This window comes from Phyllostomus hastatus, unplaced genomic scaffold (genome assembly GCF_019186645.2).
Source record: "Phyllostomus hastatus isolate PE091 unplaced genomic scaffold, TTU_PhHast_1.1 phas_scaffold_501, whole genome shotgun sequence".
Lineage (NCBI taxonomy): Eukaryota > Metazoa > Chordata > Mammalia > Chiroptera > Phyllostomidae > Phyllostomus > Phyllostomus hastatus.
This window is the reverse complement of record NW_025334033.1, coordinates 45415290-45436550: the sequence shown is the minus strand read 5'-3', so window position 1 is coordinate 45436550 and position 21261 is coordinate 45415290. Positions and strand designations below refer to the sequence as shown.

The 21261-nt window shown below is 38.0% G+C and overlaps 1 protein-coding gene across 1 annotated transcript; it reads right to left on the bottom strand.

The window, feature by feature from the left end:
* Positions 1-1653: 1653 nt before the first annotated feature.
* EIF2S1 (eukaryotic translation initiation factor 2 subunit alpha) lies at positions 1654-21223 on the bottom strand. The gene is made up of 8 exons (XM_045822629.1): positions 20815-21223; positions 15743-15984; positions 10773-10852; positions 8679-8830; positions 4991-5097; positions 3824-3921; positions 2984-3127; positions 1654-2161 (listed from the first exon to the last, which is right to left on the bottom strand). The coding sequence occupies exons 2-8, from the start codon at positions 15981-15983 to the stop codon at positions 2036-2038; spliced, it is 948 nt and encodes a 315-aa protein (XP_045678585.1). The 5' UTR covers position 15984; positions 20815-21223; the 3' UTR covers positions 1654-2035.
* Between the last annotated feature and the right edge of the window lie 38 nt (positions 21224-21261).

Here is a 21261-nt window from a genome sequence, read left to right as displayed (position 1 = left end):
AGTAGTAACTGTACTGCTTAGCATAATGTAATGTTTTGCATGCCTGTAGGTTCCCACTGTTTGACCATTATCTAAAGTATTGGTTTGTCTTGTTTTGCTATATCAAAAATGGCTTGCTCGTATTTTTTGTCAGCCATTTTCAATTAATTTCAGTTAATTATGCGTAAGACCCAAACTATTACTAATGTTCAGTTTTGAGTCAACCACTTGACCTCTGTCAAAGGCAGAATAGGAAGTAGATGAACTTGTCAATTTTTAATGAAGAGGTTTTTGGAGGAGACATCCAAGATTTGGATAAACCGGTCAATTGCCTTAGTCAGTCTGTTCAAGTTATTTGAAGATGGGTATGTATCTTGTCCTCACATTTGAAAGTGATACTTTTAGGTTAGTAGCCTTAAGTTTAGTTAATTCTTTCTTTGTATCACTGAGGTATTCATCTTTTCTCTGGCAAAGGTCATGAATTTGCAACAGTTATGGAACTGACCAAAAGGCCTGCATGGGATAAATTCATTCACCACAAAGGCCACTGGTATTTCTCAATGGTTATGGCTTTTGAAGTATAAAAATATTCAGTAAACAAAAATTCAATTCCCCTGTCCATAGCAAACATTTAAGGAGCACCTCTTATATTCTGATGACATCTTAATGCTGTGAGCTTTTTGGATGTATTTTCTCCTCAAAAGATCAAGGTGAAACTTATGTGCTAGTTTTGAATACATCCAGACTCTCCTCTAAATACTCCCAGTATGGCATGCTAGTTGTCATGGTTTCCGTGTGGAAATGGCTGCATGAAGCCAGCCTTCTGGATCTAAAAAGCTAGTAATAAAGGCTGCTCAATTAGACAAAGGGACAAACTTCACATTTGGCACAAACTATCTCACCAACACTTCTCTTTTCCAGTCCCTTTAATGTTGAGTCTAGTATAGGATTGATGAAGGTGGGCATGGTTTAATCTAAGTATTTAAATGGCTATTCTTAATGATTAATAAAATTAGTATATCTAGTTTCTCAGGTATACTAAGAGAGTAGATCTACAAAAACCAAAGTAACTCAAGACAGATACCCTGGCTGTAACTTCAGCTATGTGTTATCTGTGGATTTATTTACCTTTAAAACAATTAGTTCTTAAAAGATAAAAATGATGAAAACGTAGAAAAATTGTTGTAGTTGTGTTCAAACAGATCTCTATTCTGTTATAAAAGAAAACTGAAGTTCTCTAGGTGGTGAATATTAATGGGAAAAAATCAAAAGTTGGGCGATACTCAAAATACCTAAATTAAAGAAGCACCATCTAAAAAGAAAAGAAAAAAAAACCCTTTACCACTTTGAATTACAAACTCAAGGCAAGCAGCTTAGTATACCAACCAGGACCAGTGTGGTAAATTCTCCCTCACACGTGTCATCAGTCTCAAACAGTAAGAGTCACACAAGTGACATAATCCTTTGCTTGTATTTTAAGGCTTTCCCTGCTAAGAGTCAACTCTCACTGTGGTTAAAATTAAAATTATTTCTTCTAAACCCTCCTAATAAAAGGATCTGCCATATAAATTCTTTGAACACTTGTCCTTATATTTCCACATCTAGACTGAAAGGAATAGAATTACAGTCTTAGTAATCAATGCTTTTAACTGGTGACAAGAAGGAAGAAGCCTATTAATTAAATATCCCAGAAATTTATTTAATGTTTGCTTAATACATTTATATAGAAAGATTGGGACTATTTGCTTTGGGTGCCCCTGATAAATTACATGGAGGCACTGAACTACAAAGGCGTGTCAATCTGGAGACATCAGAAATGGAAAACCCAATTTTACCACTTCTTAGCTTAAAATGCTCAATGTGTTGGAGCTACTGTGTGAAAACAGCTGATATTTTAGGAGGGCATTTCACGTTTTGGTCTGTTAGAACATTTAAATACTTGGAAATAAAAAATATTCAACTTTGAAGTTTTCAATACTGGAAAACTTTTAAGTCTAGGGTTTATAGCCAGGAAGGGCTGTTTTGCGTTCCTTAAACTGGACTGTTTCCCACAATGTTAATCTTCAGCTTTGGCTTCCATTTCTTCTGCGTCATCATCTCCATCCACTTCTGCATTTTCTCTCTCAAGCCTTTCCAGCTGCCTCGCAAGTTCAGTTTCATCTGTGTCTGTGACCACTTTGGGCTGTGGAAGCAGAGGCATAATTGCAAAGTGAAGTAGTTAAATTGTACACAAAATTCAATTTCAATACTATTATTACCTAGTATTTTAACTCTTAAAGAAACACTTTTCTTTCTAATAACTCTACCGTATCTATTCACTTTTGCGTGCTGACATACTACTAATGAATTTTATTAGATCAACAATGGAAGAAATTTATGAGAATACAGAAAAAATATATGAACATTAAAATCAAATATTATTTCCTCTTATTTTTATAAGCTAAAACTGAAAATATAAGAAAATACTCTCAGTGGCTATATATATCCTTCAAACCCAAAAGAGGTCCTATAAAAATGCATCTTCTAGGTTTAAAATAAATTATTTACTATTCTTTTCCAGGGAAGGAATTGTTATATAAAAATATATGTAAATATACATGTGAAAATTAGGTTTTATTCTTGTTGAGATGAGAGAAATATAGGCAACTACTTGTTTATAATTCTGAGATCAAATTTTAAGTATTTATTAAATTCTGACAATAATCAATCACTAATTTTAACTGTCTATTATTTCCTTGGTAAGGGGTAGGGGAAAAGGGATAAATGACACAATAGGACACCCAGCACCACCAGTGACCACAGTTCTCAGTAACCATCCCATGATCGTTCTTATTTACTTATAAGAAGTCCTTTTAGAAACTCTATAAGTCAATAATTATTTTATGCTTAGCAGAGTTGTAACCTTAAATGTATCCCATTTTTTAAGGTTTTAGAATGTAGATCATTTATGTTTCAAATTTCTTAAAAACCTCTAAGAACAAGGCAAAAACAAACTTGGTCTCACCTCCATTTGAACATTGAAGACACCCCTCTTTTCTTCAATCTTTTCTTTAATAACAGCCATGGCTTGATTGAGGACGGAGAGGCCCTCTGTCCTCTCCAGGGTTGTTGTAGTCATCACATACCGAGGAGGAGCTATGAGATTAATCTAAGGAAAAAGATAATTCAATCAGGAGTATACCTATAGAAACACAACTATGAGGATGTTCAAGAATTGTTTTGCTAACCTGCCACCTTCACAAATCCACAAATCACCCCAAAACTTAACTCCCAATTTTATAATCAGCAGTTTCGGGTAGTTTGTTAATGCAGCAAAAGCTACCGACACTATAATCTAATCAAATCCACTGAAATATTGAATATGAAGAATTATGACTTCTGGGTGTCTTTGGTAGCTACACTAACTATAGTCATCATCAGCATAATGAATAATGTCTTTAAACAAAAATTCCAATCTGGTTCTAAACTATACTGACAGAAGAAATTCTAAGAGATTCTAAATAATAACCATTCAGTTAATTTTCTTGCTAATGGGAGATTCAGAGCAAACCTCCTAAAAGTTGTGTGTGAATATGAGAGAATATGCTGCCTTTTTTCAAGACTGAGCATTATGGGTAGAAGTCTTTACTGTAAAGGAGCCCTCAGCATTAAGCACCGACTGGATTCTCTATCCACTGTGCAGGAACAGCAGCTACAACGAAAAACCTATACGTAATTGTCAACATCCCCTAGAGTATCACCAAGAACCACTTTTTGTAACACTTGTTATGAAACATGATCATTACAAAATCTGATTTGGCTCTGGCAGGGGTTTCCGCAGGGAGGGCGCAAACTGACCACTCACCTTGATGGGCATGGTCTCTGTAGAACAGTTCAAACCTGCTCGCAGGGCTTCTTTCACGGCGTCAATGCCTTCATAACCGTAGCATGCCACTTCAATATCTAAAGTTATAAAATGCAAGAGCTTACACCAAAATACTGCAAAAAAAAATCTTTAAAGGCATAAACGAAATCCTAGATGTGGCAGATGATATTTAAACACTCATGAAAGCATTTTTCATCCTTTCAATTAGAAACCAATCCCAGCTATTAACTTCCCTAATTAAAGCTACCTGAAATTACATTCTCTCACCCACATCAAGTCCCTGAATGATGAAACTCTAAGACAGACACATTTAATAAACACCTTTAATTCTGGCTATGCCTGGGTTAAAATCATGATTCCAACTTTTTGGCACCCTCAGTTTCTTATTTGTAAAATGGAAAAAAGGAGTGTTTTAAAAACTGAGTGAAATGGTAATTGCAAATTGTTGAGAACAGTTTGGAAACTGCATACACTTTGACCCAGCAATTCTACTTTTAGGAACGTGCCTAAGAGAATACTGTATAAATGGATAAATGTATTTATAGTGCTTTTATGATAATAAAAATATTGGCACAACCTAAATGTCCTTCAAGAGTGCACGGGTTAAAGTTTATCAGTATATAGACTATTACCTAGCCATTAAAAAGAATGGAAAAGATTCCTATGTTCTACACAGAAGGGCAGCCATGATACGCTAAGTGGGAAAAGCTAGTTGGAGGAAATGGTACATAGTATGACCTCATCTTTGTAAAAACAAAAAGTTATACCTGAATATAAACAGCAGACACTCCTATACAGCATATGAGCATAGGAAAAAAATGTGTAAGAGAATATATTCTAAATTATTAACAGTGGTTAATCCAGGGACATGAGAGTACATTACTGTACTGTTAGATTAAAGTGTGCACTAAATGAAATAACCACCTCCTTAAAAATAGGGCTAACTTAAGGTTAACCTATATCAATATATACATTTTATGATGATTCAGCAAGATACTTTTAAATTCTTAAACTTGTCTTATGAAAAAATATTCCTTTAGAAAAACTTACAGATGTTAATATAGTAACATATTCTTCAGTAAGACTCACTATTTAACAGGTTTACTGATATATGCAAAATCTTTTAACATCATTTAAAAAACTAACCTGCTCGAATTTTGACAGCCTGTGGGGTCAAACGCCTATTAATATTGTTAATGAGCACTTCCCGTTCGTCTTCGTTCAAATCTAAACTATCCAAAATAGATGGGTCTCTGATTTTAAAAAAAGAAAAAACAGAGGTCAAGGTTACTTTACTGACAACTGAAATACCAAACACAATGCCAGAGAATACTGTGTGAGAACACAGGCTTTAGTGTCAGAATTAGAGTTCAAATTGTAGCTTTTCCATTGGATACCGATGTGTCTTTGGGCCTTTCCAAACCTCAGTTTCCAAATGTGTAAAATGAAGATGAAAACAGGGTATCACACTGAGTTATGGTATTAAATGAGATAATGCAGCAGTTAGTAATATATGACAAGTAGAAAACACCTAAGTAACTGTTATTAAAAGACAAACTAGAGATCAGGCTAAAGCAAGACTTTCAAAATGTCTCTCAAAACACCTGACATCCCACTATAATTAAGCACTTTAATGTAATTAGCAGTCTCTGCTTCAAAGAGCTTACCATCTAACTTGAAAAGAACAAAAGCATAGAAAAAATTAAGAACTCAAATTGCATCTGTGGGAATTAGGAGAGAAAGGTATTAGTTCCAGTGAGTGGGTCATCAAGGGCTTCATGGACAAAGTGGCATTTCACCTGACCTTCCTAATTGCTGTAAGACAGGGACCAGGGTGTTAGTTAGTCAATGACATGCTGAACAAATGACAAATGAAAGAAAGGAAAAGACTAAAAGAATAATAGAATTTTAACAAGCAAAAGCAGAACTGTTTTAAGAAAGGTATGATGTATTAACAAAGAAATGGCGTGGGCAAGCACCAGACTTATAAAGCATAAGTTAAGGAATGAAAAGGAAAATAATTTGAGTCGAGAGAACTTTCATTCAACTAACACTACCTACACAGAAAAGACACACCAACAGACAATAGCAGATGAGAGAAACAGATGTTTCATAGAAGAGATATTAACACTCAATAAATACGAAAAGCTGTTAAGTTCACAATCAACAGAATGTAAATCAAAACAAGATACTACTATACATTCATCAGTTTGACGAGAGAGAAAAAAATCTGAGACATATACCAAATGTTGGTGAGGATGAAGAAAAATAGGGATGTGCTCATACAATTGCTAGAGGAAATATAAATATAGAAATGACTGGAGAGTATTTTGGCAAAGGCGAGTCAACTTAAAGATGCATATATTTAATCCTGTGACCAAACAATTTTATGCCCATCCCAGGTACACAGAACTCCTGAATGTGCACACACAGAGACACATACAGCAGTGTGCATCACAGCGCTGTTCAAAAAATGGGGGGAGAAGGGGTCAGGTGGGATCACCTAAACACCTCTTAATACTGGAACAGATGAAGCATATTCTTACAATAAAAAACTACATAGAAACTAACATGAAGTAGGCATACATCTATCAATTTGGAGAAATTCTATTTAATAATAGGCTTATGAGTAAATATTCAAGGTACAGAAACATAAATTGATAGAATTTTTAAATATAAAATGATTCTATACATACTTTCTGAATACTGGTTATCTATTACAACCATAAAAACAGAAATTATAATGATACATACCAATTTGAGAATAGTGGTTACCACTGATGAGTGAGGTGAGTGGATTGGGAAGGATAAAACATTATTTCCAACTATCTTAGAAATTTTATTTCTTAATTAAAAGAAAAATATGAAGCACATGTGGCAAAGAATTAGTATTACTTAAATCTGGACAGTTGCTGTGTGACTGATGACATGAGAAGAATGTCAAGGGAAAGGGGATAACACATGCCGAGGCCGAGCGGTAGGTGAGGGAGGAGTGCTGGAGGTGGAAGACAGAGGGTCCGCCGGGGCCAGATGACGACAGCAAGCCAAAGAAACCTACTGACTGAGGAGTGATGGACTGAAGTGAGGGAGGACAGAAATATGAAGCAGTGCTTAATGGTTAATAGCATAAACTTTGGATGAAACCAGAATGCCTGGGTTTGAATCCTGGCTCTACTGTTTGCTGTGTCAACTTGGACAAACTATTGACTCTTTGCCTCAATTTCCTCATGTATAAGATAGGGATTAATAGAACTTAGAAGTTGCTGTGAGAATTATATAAATATTAGCTACTATAATTACTACTATTTTCATTGCTCTGATAACATGATGTGAAAAAAGTTACATGTGGGGGTAAACCAAAAGGAATTTGGAGAACCGAATGAGTCTGCTTGAACAGTCCCAGGTGCCACTCCCCAGGGCTGAGAGGACCATTACCGCCTGGCAGCACAGAGGTTGGGAAAGCATCCTCTGTGCAGTGTGAGGCTGCTGGTGGAGCGTTAACATTTAGGAAGGAGTGGGAGGTGCAGAAGTAGAGAGAACTGAAGGAGTCTGGCTATTAAGAGGACACAGTGCTTGCTCAGGACAAAGTAGAAGATTGAGAAGTTTGTTCTTTGGTGTAAATGGGAGAAGTCAGAACATATTTCTTTAGTGTTATAGCAAAACCAATTAAGGAAAAGACTGAAGACCCAAAAGAGGGAATGGGAGACAGAGGGAAAGAGGTCCCTGAGCAGTAGCTGGGCACAGGTGCCAGGGACTGGGTTGAGAGCAGGAAGGGTGTGAACACTCCAGTGTGATGGGAGCACAGGAAGGAGGTAATGACGGCTGAGATAGTGGAAGGAAGTAGAGGAGATGGTGCGCAGCACAGTGGCTTCTATTTTCTTTATAAAATAGGTAGTGAGTGTCCCAGGTGAGGGAAGAGTGTGGAGAGGCTCTGAAACAGCCACTCTGAGACTGGGAGGAAGAACTGGCCAGGAGCAGCGAGAATTCAGGGCAGCAGTGAAAGCGAGCTGAGGCTGAGACCATGAATATGCAGGGCACCAACCCTCAAGACTGGTATTTCCTAGCAGCACCCAGCAGTCTACAAGTGCAGAGAAGGCAGGAACATCGCTCCAAAGCTGATGTAACACAAGGAAAAACAACAAGGAAAAAGCTCATGATACCAGCAAGAAAGCTGTTGAAATGATGGACCATGGTGTAGCTATGCTGAGTAAGAAAAAGGCGGCAGGCAGGAGTGAAAAGAGAGGGAGAAAAAAAAAGTTTGGAATCAGAGTCTGATATAAGAATTATGAAGACACAGAGTAGGACTAACTATAGGGGAGCTGGAAGGAGAGGAGGCTGTGGTGTAAAAATAAATAAATTAATTAACAAATTAATGTATGAATTACAGGTTTTGGAGGCAGAGCAAATCCTGGTGACAGTAGATCCAGGGTGAAGCCATCTGGGAGACTGGTTAAGGTAGCATGGGCTGAAGGGCTGAAGAATCGTGAGGAAAAGAAAACAAGAGGTCATAGTTTTAGATGAGACATCCATATTGGCCATAAAGTCATCTAGGACAATAAAAAAAGTAGGAGAAGGAAATGGAAAAGGGAGTAGTATAAGATGAAACTATATAGTTTATGAAACTATGTAACTGATAGAAGAAATTATATAGGCTTGGCTATACAGAACTGGCCCATATGATGAGACTTTTATACTGAAACACTGTAATCTAAATTTGGCAGGGATTTAACACATGGATGTTGTACTAGTACATGTCAGGCTCTCAGTCTGCATGCTAGACCCAACTGGCAGCTGTGATATGAAGGCAGAAGCAGAGCCAACAAGATGTGCTTACGAGACTGCATGCTTAAATGCATCATAGGCACCGTATCCAGGTCTCTTGTACTTGTCATCGAAGACCCAAGCAGTCCTCTGGAACAGGCTTTCCAGCTGCTCATCCTTGGTGTACTCTAACACCTCAGCAACATGACGGAGAATGCTGTAAACCTAGAGACAAAATGAAGGGCTCAACAATTCAAAGGTAAGAGAGCTATTCAACAGCTATTTTTATACTTTACTCAACTGGGTATAACAAGTAGAAATAGCACAGAAATAGTCCTAACACCCAGGTTAAGTCTTCACTCTGACACAAATTAACCTCTCTGAATTTGTCTCCTCATTTGGAAAAGAGAGATACTGTATCTCTCCTTTCTACTGTCTAGAGCCCTTACACAGATCAAACGTATACAGATGCACACCACAAACGGAAAACATGATACAAATGCTTTATATGAATATATAAAATTTGTATATTATACAAATCCTGTTAAACAAATGTAAGATATTATTACTACCACTCCATATGAGAACATGGAACCAAGATTGAGATTTTAGTATTTCTTTTGCTCTGTTATAATTTAACAGTTATCCTTCAATCTCACCCACTGCTGCCAAAACTTTTTCTAATCTCCAAAAAATAAAAGGGCTTAAAGGAGAGAAAGTATAAGAAAGGAGATTTTCATGTTAATTGCACATGAAATTGAGTGAGAAAAGGTACTAACACTGGCTCTGCACTCTATCCTGGTCAAATCTACTGAGAGAGTCATCTTACACCCTGTTGACAAAACAAAATGGAAATTTCCAACAGCAGTGTCTCTCAAACGTGGACTCTCAAATTTGTTGGGACTTGAGATCCTGCATTTCTAATAAGCAATCAGGTGATGCCAATGCTGCTGGTCCACAGACTATACTCTGAGTGGCAAGGCCCCAAGTTTATTAAAAAAGAATTTTAGTGACAGCACTTTTGAATGTGTAAACCACAATGCAGTAATAGTAAACAAATCAGTAAAACAAAGGGAAAATCTAGCAATGGTCTGATGGCATTTAGATTTTTATTCTCTGTTTCACTAGGGTTAAGCAATATTAAAAAAAAAAAACCTCTCCATTTAAACATTGTTTTCTTGGTATTTTATCTTGAGGATAGAAACGCACATGGCAGAAGAGAAAAAAACACGAGAGAAGGGCAAACAAATGAGAAACAATGGAAACAGTGCCATCAAGAACCGAGGATCCAGGGAATGAAGGATAATCTAAAGAGGACCAGAGAACAATCCAGACAGAAGATGAAAGCAGAAACGGCTGTCCTTGCTTTATTCATGCTTACTGCGGGGAAGTAGGAAATTATAACAAAAATAGCAGCATCAGCAACAACAAAAGAAAAAAAAGAAGAAAAAAACAACTTTAACTAGGGAAAAAAACCCCAAACAAACCCCAAACTAGTAACAGACCCCTACCTTGGTTTCCTAGATTTACAAACATTTTACAAACCCTGCTCATTCTTAACGTACAACAGCTGGTTGACTCTGTGACCCTTATCCCAGAAGAGGGATGAAAGTCAACCAACTCCAACATGAGTCAACAACTCATGTTGACAAGTCAGCAAGAGTTGTTGCCATCACAGCATGTAATGACAAGCCAAATCAACTGAAACCATGGATAATTAATTTATTCTTAACATAGCTTAAAAACACTAAAATTCAGTATTGCTTTGAGAATGTTAGATCATAGCAATACTTACTCTTTTGAAATTAAATCTTTAAATCATTTTCTATGTAACACATAACCGGAAATGAAAATATATTTACAGAAAATGTAAGTTTTTTAATTTTAATTTTTTGCCAGGAACATGACTTGCACATTAAATACTGGATTAATCTGACTCAAAAATCAACTTACAGCCCTGGCTGGGGTGGCTCAGTGGATTGAGCACCAGCCTGTGAACCAAAGGGTCACTAGTTCAATTCTCAGTCAGGGCACATGCCTGGGTTGTGGGCCAGGTCCCTAGTTGGGGTCATGAGAGAGGCAATCACACACTGATGTTTTTCTCCTTCCCTCTCTCCCTTCCCCTTTAAAAATAAGTCAATAAAATCTTTAAAAAAAATCAACTTACAGTTTTGGATTTGGTGAATTTATCTTCACATTTGATTGCTTCCTCTGGAGAAACTCTTCTTTTTGACAAATCAATGTATCCTGCATGAAAAAATTTTTGGGAAAAAAAAAAATCATCTCTGTCCAGATGTCAGCATACCACTCTGGCAAATTTTCACAACCAGCTGTCTGGTTGGTATACCTGTACTTAACTCTCCACTAAACTCCTATGGACAAAATACTATGCAAGGTGAGAAATTTTTTTCAGAAATGTATCTTTATTATCATGTAATTGTATATTCTCTACTACCTGTATATTTTCTATTACCTCGTTGGAGGGAACTAGTAAGTTTTCAATTACTCAAATGAAAGCTGGTCAAAAGATTCTGTGTGGCATCTATGTACCATAGGGTCAACTGTATAAACTATGTTTTCTGTATTCTTTTTCTTCCCCTGTACAATCCGTTATTAGTACTTTGATGAGAGAAATTCAAAGTCGACCATATTGGAGAGGTTCTAAAATTCCAGCTTGTCTCTTAGACTGTAGGTTGCAAAGCCTCAGCTTGTCATACTGGATGAGGTATGCCCAGGTGACAGACCTACAGCTCCAGCAGCAAATACGCTAAGAGAAGAACCCTATTCTTCTAGCTGGGTCCTATGGGTGAGAGACTGATATAGACAGTGGAAAGAAGAGTTGGATATTTCATCCTCATCAGGAAAACTTAAGTTCCATGATTTGGGCTATGTCACAGGTGTTAGAGTAAAAAGCAGGAACTGAAGCCACTAGCCTTTGTAACTGAGGAGCGTGCACTTGGACATCACTTGTGGGACTTTCAGCAATGAGACAGAGCCCCATGAGGTAGAATGTAACTACAGAAATTTGAAACATTCTGGAAAAAAAAAATAAGGACTGGTTGATATTGTGGGTGACGTGGGCATATTCTCAGCTGGAAGAATCTGGTTTGGCTGCTTTAGTGACAGCTGTTTTTGCTGGTGCTGCTTCTTCAGTTTGACTCACCAATTCTTAAACAAGCCTTTACTGCTGACTCCGGTAGGCTGGCTTTCAAATCAAGTTCCTTCTGGAAATTTTTATCTGGAAACATGGTGTAGGAAAGCAGAGCCTTCAACTGTTCATGCTGTATGTGCATGCAAGAGGTGTTTTTGGTGTTTCTTCCACATTGTGGGACCTGCTGGATTCTGTGGCACCAAGCTCATGGTGGAATCATCCATGTGGATTAAGGAGTCTGGCTGGGTATTCTCTGGTGCCACTCTGATCATCAAGGATGCTGTCATCTGGGATGAGCAGATGTGATCAACTTTGTCCTGCTGTAGCATGTCAATACTATAATCACACATGTGGACAAAAGAGTGGGTCTGGGAAGTCCCAAAGGCTCTTCTGTTCATCTGAGCTACATTGGTGCATTGACATTTGTGGCCTGGCTGACTAGGTAAGAAAAGCCCTTTCCCAGGGCTAGTCAATTCTTAGAGAGAGTACAGGGCTCACGTGGAGCAGCTTTTCACATGCAAACTAACCAATCCACCATCTCCTCATCAAAGCCTCACACACCAAGTGCCCAGAGCCAAGGTACCAGGACCACCAGGAACAGCTCTGGTGCCCCAAGGCCTGCCTATTCAAACTAGCCAACCCTAAACGGTTTACCCCATTAGCCCTGTCCTTGGAAATCTTAATAAAGGCTCTGGTTTTCCCATTGCTCCTTTTGCCTCTTGACCAAATCTGGTGCTTCCTCAAGTGGTTCTGCATGGCATGGGTATGTCCCCATCCACTGGGAAACTTAATAAAACTCTTCTTTCAATGGCATTGGCCTCTCCATGTCATCAGTCACCTCCATAAATTAAAATTCTGCTGGTACAAAATAAAGTGAGCAGTAAAATGTATTCTAAAGAATTTAGGAGGGAAAAACGGTCTTTAAAATTTACCTACATATTTTTTAATTTGAGTATCACATGTCTTTGGTCTGAACAATTTCTTTACCATTTCTGATAATGCAGGCCTATTTGATAAAAAAAAAATCCTCTTAATTTCTATTTACCTGAAAAGGTCTTATTTGATCTTTACTGTCAAATATTTTCTTTAGATACAGAATTCTGGTCTGACAGGTTTTTTTTCTTTGAGTGCTTCATGTCTTTCAATGGTGGACCTCCATAATTTCCAATAAGGATGCCACAGTAATTTGTACTACTCTTCCTTTGTAAATAATGTGTCATTCTCCTTGGCTATTTTCAATATTTTCTCTTTATGTCTTTCAAGTCTGGTGTGCCTAGATGCAATCTTGTTAGTATTTATCTTTGAGGTTTGCTGAGCTGCTCCAATTTATAAATTTACATATTTTCAGCAAATACGGGAAACTGTTGGCCACAATTTCTTCAAATATATTTTCTGCCCTTTCTCTCCTTTTCGTCTGGAATAGGGCTTTTGATATTTGACTGGTTTTCTTCTCTCCCTCTGTTCTTCTGATTAATTCTTTTCAAAGTGAACTATCTTCAACTTTCACTGAGCCTCCTGTCATCTTCAATCTGTCAGCCATCCAGTGAATTTTTTAGATATTACACTTTTGATTTGTAGAATTTATTATTTCTTTTTGGTGAGAGTTTCTAGTGTCTCTACAGAGATTTCATTTTGTTTATTATAAGCATATTTTCTTAATATCCTTGAGCAGTTATAATACCTGCTTTAAAATCCTTACCTGCTAATTCCAAGATAAGGGTCATCTCTGAGTCAGTCACCATTGATTGTCCTTTCTCTTCTGCATGGGTGAAATTTCCAGTTTCTTCAAATGTCTGGCAAATTTAGACTGTATCCTGAACACTGTGAGTGATATGTGACAGTCTCTGAATTCCTTTATTGTTCCCCTTAAGTATGATACTGATTTCGTTTTAGCAGGCAGTTAATTTGTCTGGATTCAAAACTATAAGCTCTGTCTCCCAGGTGAAAAGCAAATGAAATCTGTTTAGAATTTTACCCTGTTAGGTTGCTTGCAGTCCAACCTGTATATTAGTATTTCAGAGGTCAGCCAAAGATTTGAGTAGAATTTATATATAAGTTAATTTTTTAAGAAGATCTTAGAGAGGGAGAAAGAGAGAGAGAGAAACATCGATCGGTTGCCTCTCATATGCACCTGGATCAAGGAATCCAGGCATGTGTCAAAACTGGGAATCAAGTGACGACCTTGATGCCCAACCAAGCAAGCCACAATAGTCAGGACATTATACATGAAGTTAACGGTTCTCCCTGTGTCTCTCCTTTCTGTGATCTCTATAACTATGTGCCAACTGCTTTGGTTGTCCAGATCTTTCACAACTTTCACCTCTGATTCTCAAGCCATTAAGACTGTAGGTTTCCACTATAATTTTAGCTGTCCTGCTTGAAGGTACCTGTGACATGCATTCAGAGAAAAAGCTGCAAATCTTACCTAACACAACTCCTTTCTTGTTTCAGTTTCATCCAGCTTTTGATCATTCCCATTGTCTTTAGTTTTTTTTTTTTTTGTTTTTTTTTTAATATTTATTCAGGGTTTATAGCTGTTATTTTTAAAGGTTTATCCAGTGGACCTAATTTCCTAGTATCAGAAACGGATCCTCTCCATAGGATCTTCTGCACTTTCCTTTTTTTCCTTATCTTACTCTGCTCATCCTTCTGCATCAGAATATTCAGATCTCATTCTATATAAAATTGCATTGTGGCCCTGGCTGGCGTAACTCAGTGGATTGAGTGCAGGCTGTGAACCAAAGTGTCGCAGGTTCGATTCCCAGTCAGGGTACATGCCTGGGTTGCAGGCCATGACCCCCAGCAACCGCACACTGATGTCTCTCTCTCTCTCCCTCTCCCTCCCCCCTCCCGTCCATCTCTGAAAATAAATAAATAAAATTCTAAAAAAAAAAATTGCACTGCATGGATGTGTCATGATTTGTTTTACCATGATTTTGATTATTTCCTGCTTCTAATACTATACCAACAGTATTAATATTGTTTAATACTGTACAAACAATGCAGCTATAGAAATTATTTTTACACGTAAATATAACATTTTTCTGACTGCAAGTGGAAATTTGATTCCTTCTTGTTATATATAAGGAAGAAATACAAGATAAGACACCAATCTAGGTTGCTCTGGGGCAGTGATATGAAGACTCACTAAGTTTAAGGAACATAGTAGCCCCCTCTCATCCATAGGGCATACATATGAAGACCCCCAGTGGATGTCTGAAACTGCAGATAGTACCAAACCCTGTATACACTATTTCCCTCCTATATATACATACCTTTTCATTTAAAAGATGTATTTAATGGCTTCTCTTTGGCATGTCAGAATTGGCAGTATCACTACTTTGCACTTCGGGGCCATTATTAAGTAAAATATGGGTTACCTGAATACAAGCACTGCAATACCTTGACAATCAGTCTGATAACTGAGATGGCTACTAGGTAACTAATGGGCAGGTACTGTACACAGCGTGGATACGCTGGACAAAGGGTTGACTCATGCCCTGGGCAGGATGGCTGGAGATTTCACCATGCTACTACTCAGACTGGTGTTCAAGGTAAAACTTATAAATTGTTACTACCAAGGCCTAAAAATATTAAATGGAAAATTCCTCTGGGAATTTAAGTTTTTGACCCATACAAATGAGCCTTGGGATGTACTAATTAAATTACTAACTTAATGAGATTTTACTTAGATGGCTAATTGGCATCCTTCTCTAATATGTAAAAATTTATATGTAAACTTGTATGTAAAAATTTATAAAAGGAAGCATTTTTTTTTTACTAGAGTAGACAATTTACAAAAATACATTTTATAAAAAAACATTTTAAATCAGAAATTTATACAGGGTGGGGCAAAAGCAGGGAAGTAGCAGTTCGTATGGAAAAAAAATGAAATAATACATACTAACGCAAGAATAAAGCCTGTCACATACAACTGTAAACCTACTTTTGACCCACCCTGTATTTCAGGTATTCTTCTCACTCACCTTTTTCTTTGTCCACTCTAATGACAACCACACATTCATTCCTGCCAATTCGGATGAGTTTGTTTATAGAACGAATACGCCTTCTGGACAACTCACTAAGAAGAATCATGCCTTCAATATTGTTGTATTCCAGTAGGCTGACGTAAGCCCCCATTTCAGCAATGGATCTTACATTCACCATCACTACATCTTCCACCTCGGGAAATTTGTGTTGATAAAATCTACAACTTAGACCCGGCATTCTGCAATTTAAACAAAAGAACCAAGTAAGTTAAGGTGAAAAATAAAGAAATGTCAGTCAATTTTCCACATTTTGCCACTGGAAGAAGTTGTTAGTCTTCTTACCTCTTTAAACTTCTTAAATGATATCAGAAAACAGATGATGTGTAGAAACCAAGCTTTAAGTTTTATTTTGTCCACATTTTTATAAGTCTTGGGTGATTCTCTGCCATCAGTTTCAGGGGAATCATACAAAATAATGACAATCTATAAAGTACTATGAGTTCTAAGGATTAAATGTACAAACACCTCAAGTCTAAAATACTATTTTAATACTACCACTTCATAACAAATGGCCCTGACTGGTGTGGCTCCGTGAGTTGGGCATCATCGTGCAAAAAGGGTAGTCACAGGTTCGATTCCCAGGTCAGGGCACATTTCTGAGTTGCAGGCCAGGTTCCCAGTCGGGGATGTGCAAGAGGCAACCTATCAATGTTTCTTTCTCACATCGAGGGTTCTCTCCCTCTCTTTCTCCCTTCCTTTCCCCCTCTTTAAAAATAAAATCTTAACAACAACAATAACAAATGATGGGAAGCATCACTACTATTATAAACCTATCAGCCAATTCTAAAGTTATTCTTTACCCAAATCAGCTAAGACTGTACGACTGTATATGCTACTACCCACTACATAAAAAGGGAAGAATCTTATTAAACTTAAACCCAAACCCTAAACAAATAATATGCCCTATAATTTATTATAGCCAAAATTACAACATCACATGCCAGGACACAAACTAAGTCTATACTAAATCTATAATCACAAAAGATTAAATTTACTATCATGTATCGTCCTCTCAAATTTTTTTACTTTTAAAACAAACTTTAATTCACAATTTCCTTAATTTCTAGGTTCTACTTTTTCCAGCACTCCCAAATACTCCTCTCTTTTGTTGAACAGCTATACCCGATCTTGGGAATAGCTTTATAGATCTTCACTACCATAAAGTTCAAGTTTCTTTTAATCTCCAAGCATTAAATGCATTTAAAACTATTCCCTTTGATCTACCCAACCTACTTTCAGCACCATTCCTTTTATGACCCATGAGCCTGAAATCATACCATGAGTAGAAATATATTTTTTACATGGAAGCTCTCAAACTAATCATAGTTGATGATCATCATATTTTTCTGCTAACTTAACCAGTTTACCCTTGTCAAAGTTCAGAAGACAAGCTGAACTTACAGGACCTAAGTGACTATGAAAAATATGTGAAAATCATTAACTTATTTTTTTCTTAATGACTGGGAAATAAACCTGCCATTGCTTGATCTTACAGACCAAGCATTCACATCCAGCTCATAGAACACGGGAGTTCAGCTGCAGTGCAGTTGCAGAACTGCTCACTGCACCCACATGTATCTTCCCAGTAGCTTCCCATTGGTTGAAATACACCTTTCTACTACCTACAGGATCCTATACCATCTGGCCACTTCCTAGTTCCCTAAGGTACCACTTTCTCCCTAGTCCTCCCCATTTTATAGATGAAGAAACTGAAACACAGGTTAAGCAACTTGTTCTGTCATATACTACTAACAAGTGATAGTGTTGGAATGTGAACCTATGAAGTTTGGATCCATAGTCTCTGCTTATTCATCAGGCAATATTTTCTCTCAATATTATCGATAAATATATTATATTAGAAACATTTTAAACAGAGAGCAACATTAATATAAGTATTTAGTACTGAAGCATATACTACAGATTAATGAAAAATTCCAGTACTAAGCTATCCTGTTTAACAACAAAAAAGTAGCACACTGATAATAGCTGGAGAGATATAATTCTCTCGTAGCTTGACAAAATGGATTTAGCAAATAAAGGGGAATAGACATTCAATGGCCAGAATTACCAAGAAAACAGCTGATCTAGTCATTTCAGTTTTAAGGAGGGCTTTTTTTTGGGGGGGGGGGGGACTGTTGTCAAATATCTGTATATAAATTACTAAAATTTGAGAGCTAAAAATGCTTCAAACGGGGTATCAAAACAAAATGTCATAAAACTGTAAAATAGTTTTAATAACATTTTAACATGTGCTAACCACATTTACTTATCAAGTTTCTTCAAATAGTAAAGCTGATAATTTTGGGAAAGCAAGGCTTAATTTGATGGTTAAAGAACATAGGTAATAATGTGAAAAAATCCTGAAGGGACATACGAATGCTACAGCTTTAGGAGGTTCACGTCTCTCTGCAATATATAGGGAAAATACAGGAATACTGCTGATGGTAAATATATTACTCACAGTAAAAATAGAAAGTAGCATTTCTATTTCACAAAATGCACAAAACAAAGAACCTGCAATACTGGTTCATAGATTTGGAACATATCTCCACATTTATGCTGATAATTACACTAACTTTTAAAAGAATCAGCCAGGAAAATAGAGGCCATAAGCTACATATCTATCAGTCCTTTATTCAGGGGTTCCCAACCCCCAGGTCACGGACTGGTAGGGGTCAGTGGCCTGTTAGGAACCGGGTCCACACCGTAGGAGGTGAGCGCCAGGGGAGCCAGCGAAGCTTCATCTGTATTTACAGTGGCTCCTCAGGCTCACATTACTGCCTGAGCTCAGCTACCTTACCCCCAATCATGGAAAAATGGTGCCATAAAATTTATATAATTTTCAAAGCACTTTGCCTTATTTTATTTGGCCCTCAAATAAATCCTCAGGTCAGGTAAGTAGCACAGTGAACTTCAGCAGCAGTTGTTAGATGTACCAGTTCTTACTATCTTACTTACTAGTAAGCAAGCAACTGTGGTTGCTTGGGAAACATATTTTCCATTGAACCGTAGTTTCTAGTCTGGGCCATGCACCCCACAGATTTGTGGAGAGAATCAAATGAGATAAAATACATGTAAAAATGCCCTGGCTGGTGTGGCTCAGTGGATTGTGAGCAAGCCTGTGAACGAAAGGGTCACTGGTTTGATTCCCCATCAGGGCACAAGCCTGGGTTGCAGGCCAGGTCCCCAGTAGGGGGCGTGTGAGAGGCAACCACACATTGGTGTGTCTCTCCCTTCCTGTCTAAAATTAAATAAATAAAATCTTTAAAAAAATGTAAAAACATTTTTAAAGTGTAACATACTATACAAATATGACATTTGTATACAAATATAAAAAAGGCAAAAAACATCTCCATTTTGTAACTTAATTCGATAATTACTTTTGCAGTATCTACTATGTAATGAGCACTGCCTATAAAACAGTTAAGGGTCTTAACTAAAGAGCTTAAGTTTGGAGTGGGAAACAAAGTAATAAGCAAATAATTGCAGTATAAAGTATTGTGAAAGGACATGGTGGTGCAATCAATTAACAGGGAACCAAGGAACAGAAACATTAAGTGACTTTTTTAAGGACAAATGCTTAATAAGTATTAGAACACCAGCTAAAACCAAGTCCATGACATTAAATTCAAAGTGTCTTTAACCCACAGAACCTATGTCACAGCACTACAGTACCATATGTGCTCTTTGTTAAAGAACAAACTTTCAGAATATATTAACTGCACTCCAAGCTAATTTCAGATGCCCTGCACTGTCAGTGATTTTGCCTGGTCAACTGGTAGGTAGGATTTCTTTCTTAAATCAGTGCAGGGTCGAGTCACCACAATGGATACAGGAAGTCCCCATTCCTTTTCAAAGGGAAATGTATTATGTGTAGAAACAACTCTCGTGGTAATTTTAACTAGACTCTAATATACGCTCTCTAAATGCGAGTTTTTAATATAGAAGTGCTACAGAAAATAAAGCTTTAAAGTATCTCACTGTAGTTGAAAAAGGAAGCACCAATATCCACCAATATCACCGTGCGTCTGAGAGCTTTTACGCATCAGTCATCCGGCATCAGATGAACTGAGAAGTGGCAGTACAGCTCTGTGAGCAGAAGTAATTCCCAAACTGTTCCAAGACAGAGACTGGCAAGTTTTTTCCTTCAATAACAACTTCAAAAGAGAGAAGACACAAGACTTCTCTGCTGCATGTATTCTACGGGAAACAATGTTTCTTATTTAATGAAAATTCAGGTACCTTAAGTTTGGAGGATAATAAAAGGGACCTCATGCTGCATACGTACGAATCCTAAAATTCCCTTACCTTATGTTTTAGTTTTACTTAACTGTAAGACCACAGCAAGTGCTTCTGTAATTCTGATCTCATCGGTGCTGAAATACGGCAAACCGACAGGAAGCCTATTAAACTCTTTAACAGCATGTTTTAACTCAAAAGGGTGATTCACTTTACAGAAATGCACAGCTCGGACGATAAGGTAGCGAGAGCTTCAATTTTTAAAAATAAACGATCAAATGAATAAACTACTCATGGACCCTTTATAACCCAGCTCTCGCCGACACTGTGACCCATCCTACTAGTCCCTTGAGGTGTCGTCCTCTCCGGTTTCCACTGAGAGGTGGTACTTCCTAGGGCCGAAAGTAAAAAAAAATGAGGCGGAATTCTCCAGCCCGGAAAAGGCAAAGTGCTGAGCGTCCTGGGGCGGGGGTGTCACTGTGTTCTCCCGAGGCGCCCCACCTCAAAGCATCCTCACTTTTTACTACACTGAAGAGGCTGTGGAGTCACTTGGCCCACTTTCCTTCACGAGATTCCTCCGCTCGTACAAAGGCACCGCCGCAACACGGAAAGACCGCCACGGAGGCCGCGAGTGGTGGCTGTGGTGTCCAGACACTTCCCGCGTCGGGACGGGAGAGGAGTGAGCCCGGGGCCTACCGCCTCTCGACCACCCATGTACTGGACACTACGAGAACGAGCTCTTCGAGAAACCGATCTAAAAGACTGGTCACCTGAGGTATCTGTGTAAGTCCCGTAGTGGGGTCCCGGACCGCGCTCTTTAATCGAAGAGAGAGTAGTGACCCACTCGCAGCAGCCGTCGATTCTCAGCGTGCGCTTCGCTCAACTCCACCGCGCATGCGGAACTACTCGGCAGCACGCAAGCGCCAACAGAATAGAGGCCCCCTCTTCGTCACTGACCATAGAGTCCAGGTCCTCCGAGAACAACGAAGAGCGTAGACGACAGGAGGACCTGAAAAGTACGCTTTCTCGGACTCTTTAGTTTTTGATAAGCAACCTTCAAGGCGCAAGGAAGAGATAGGACTCTGATTCTTTGTCCCTGAAGAATAAATCCTCTCTTAAGCCTTCGGTAAATCATGAGGTGGCGCTGTGACCAAAAATGACAGGCGGAAGAAGAGAGGGAGTGTACTCTTTTCTCCTTTAGCTTCACTCTAGCCGAG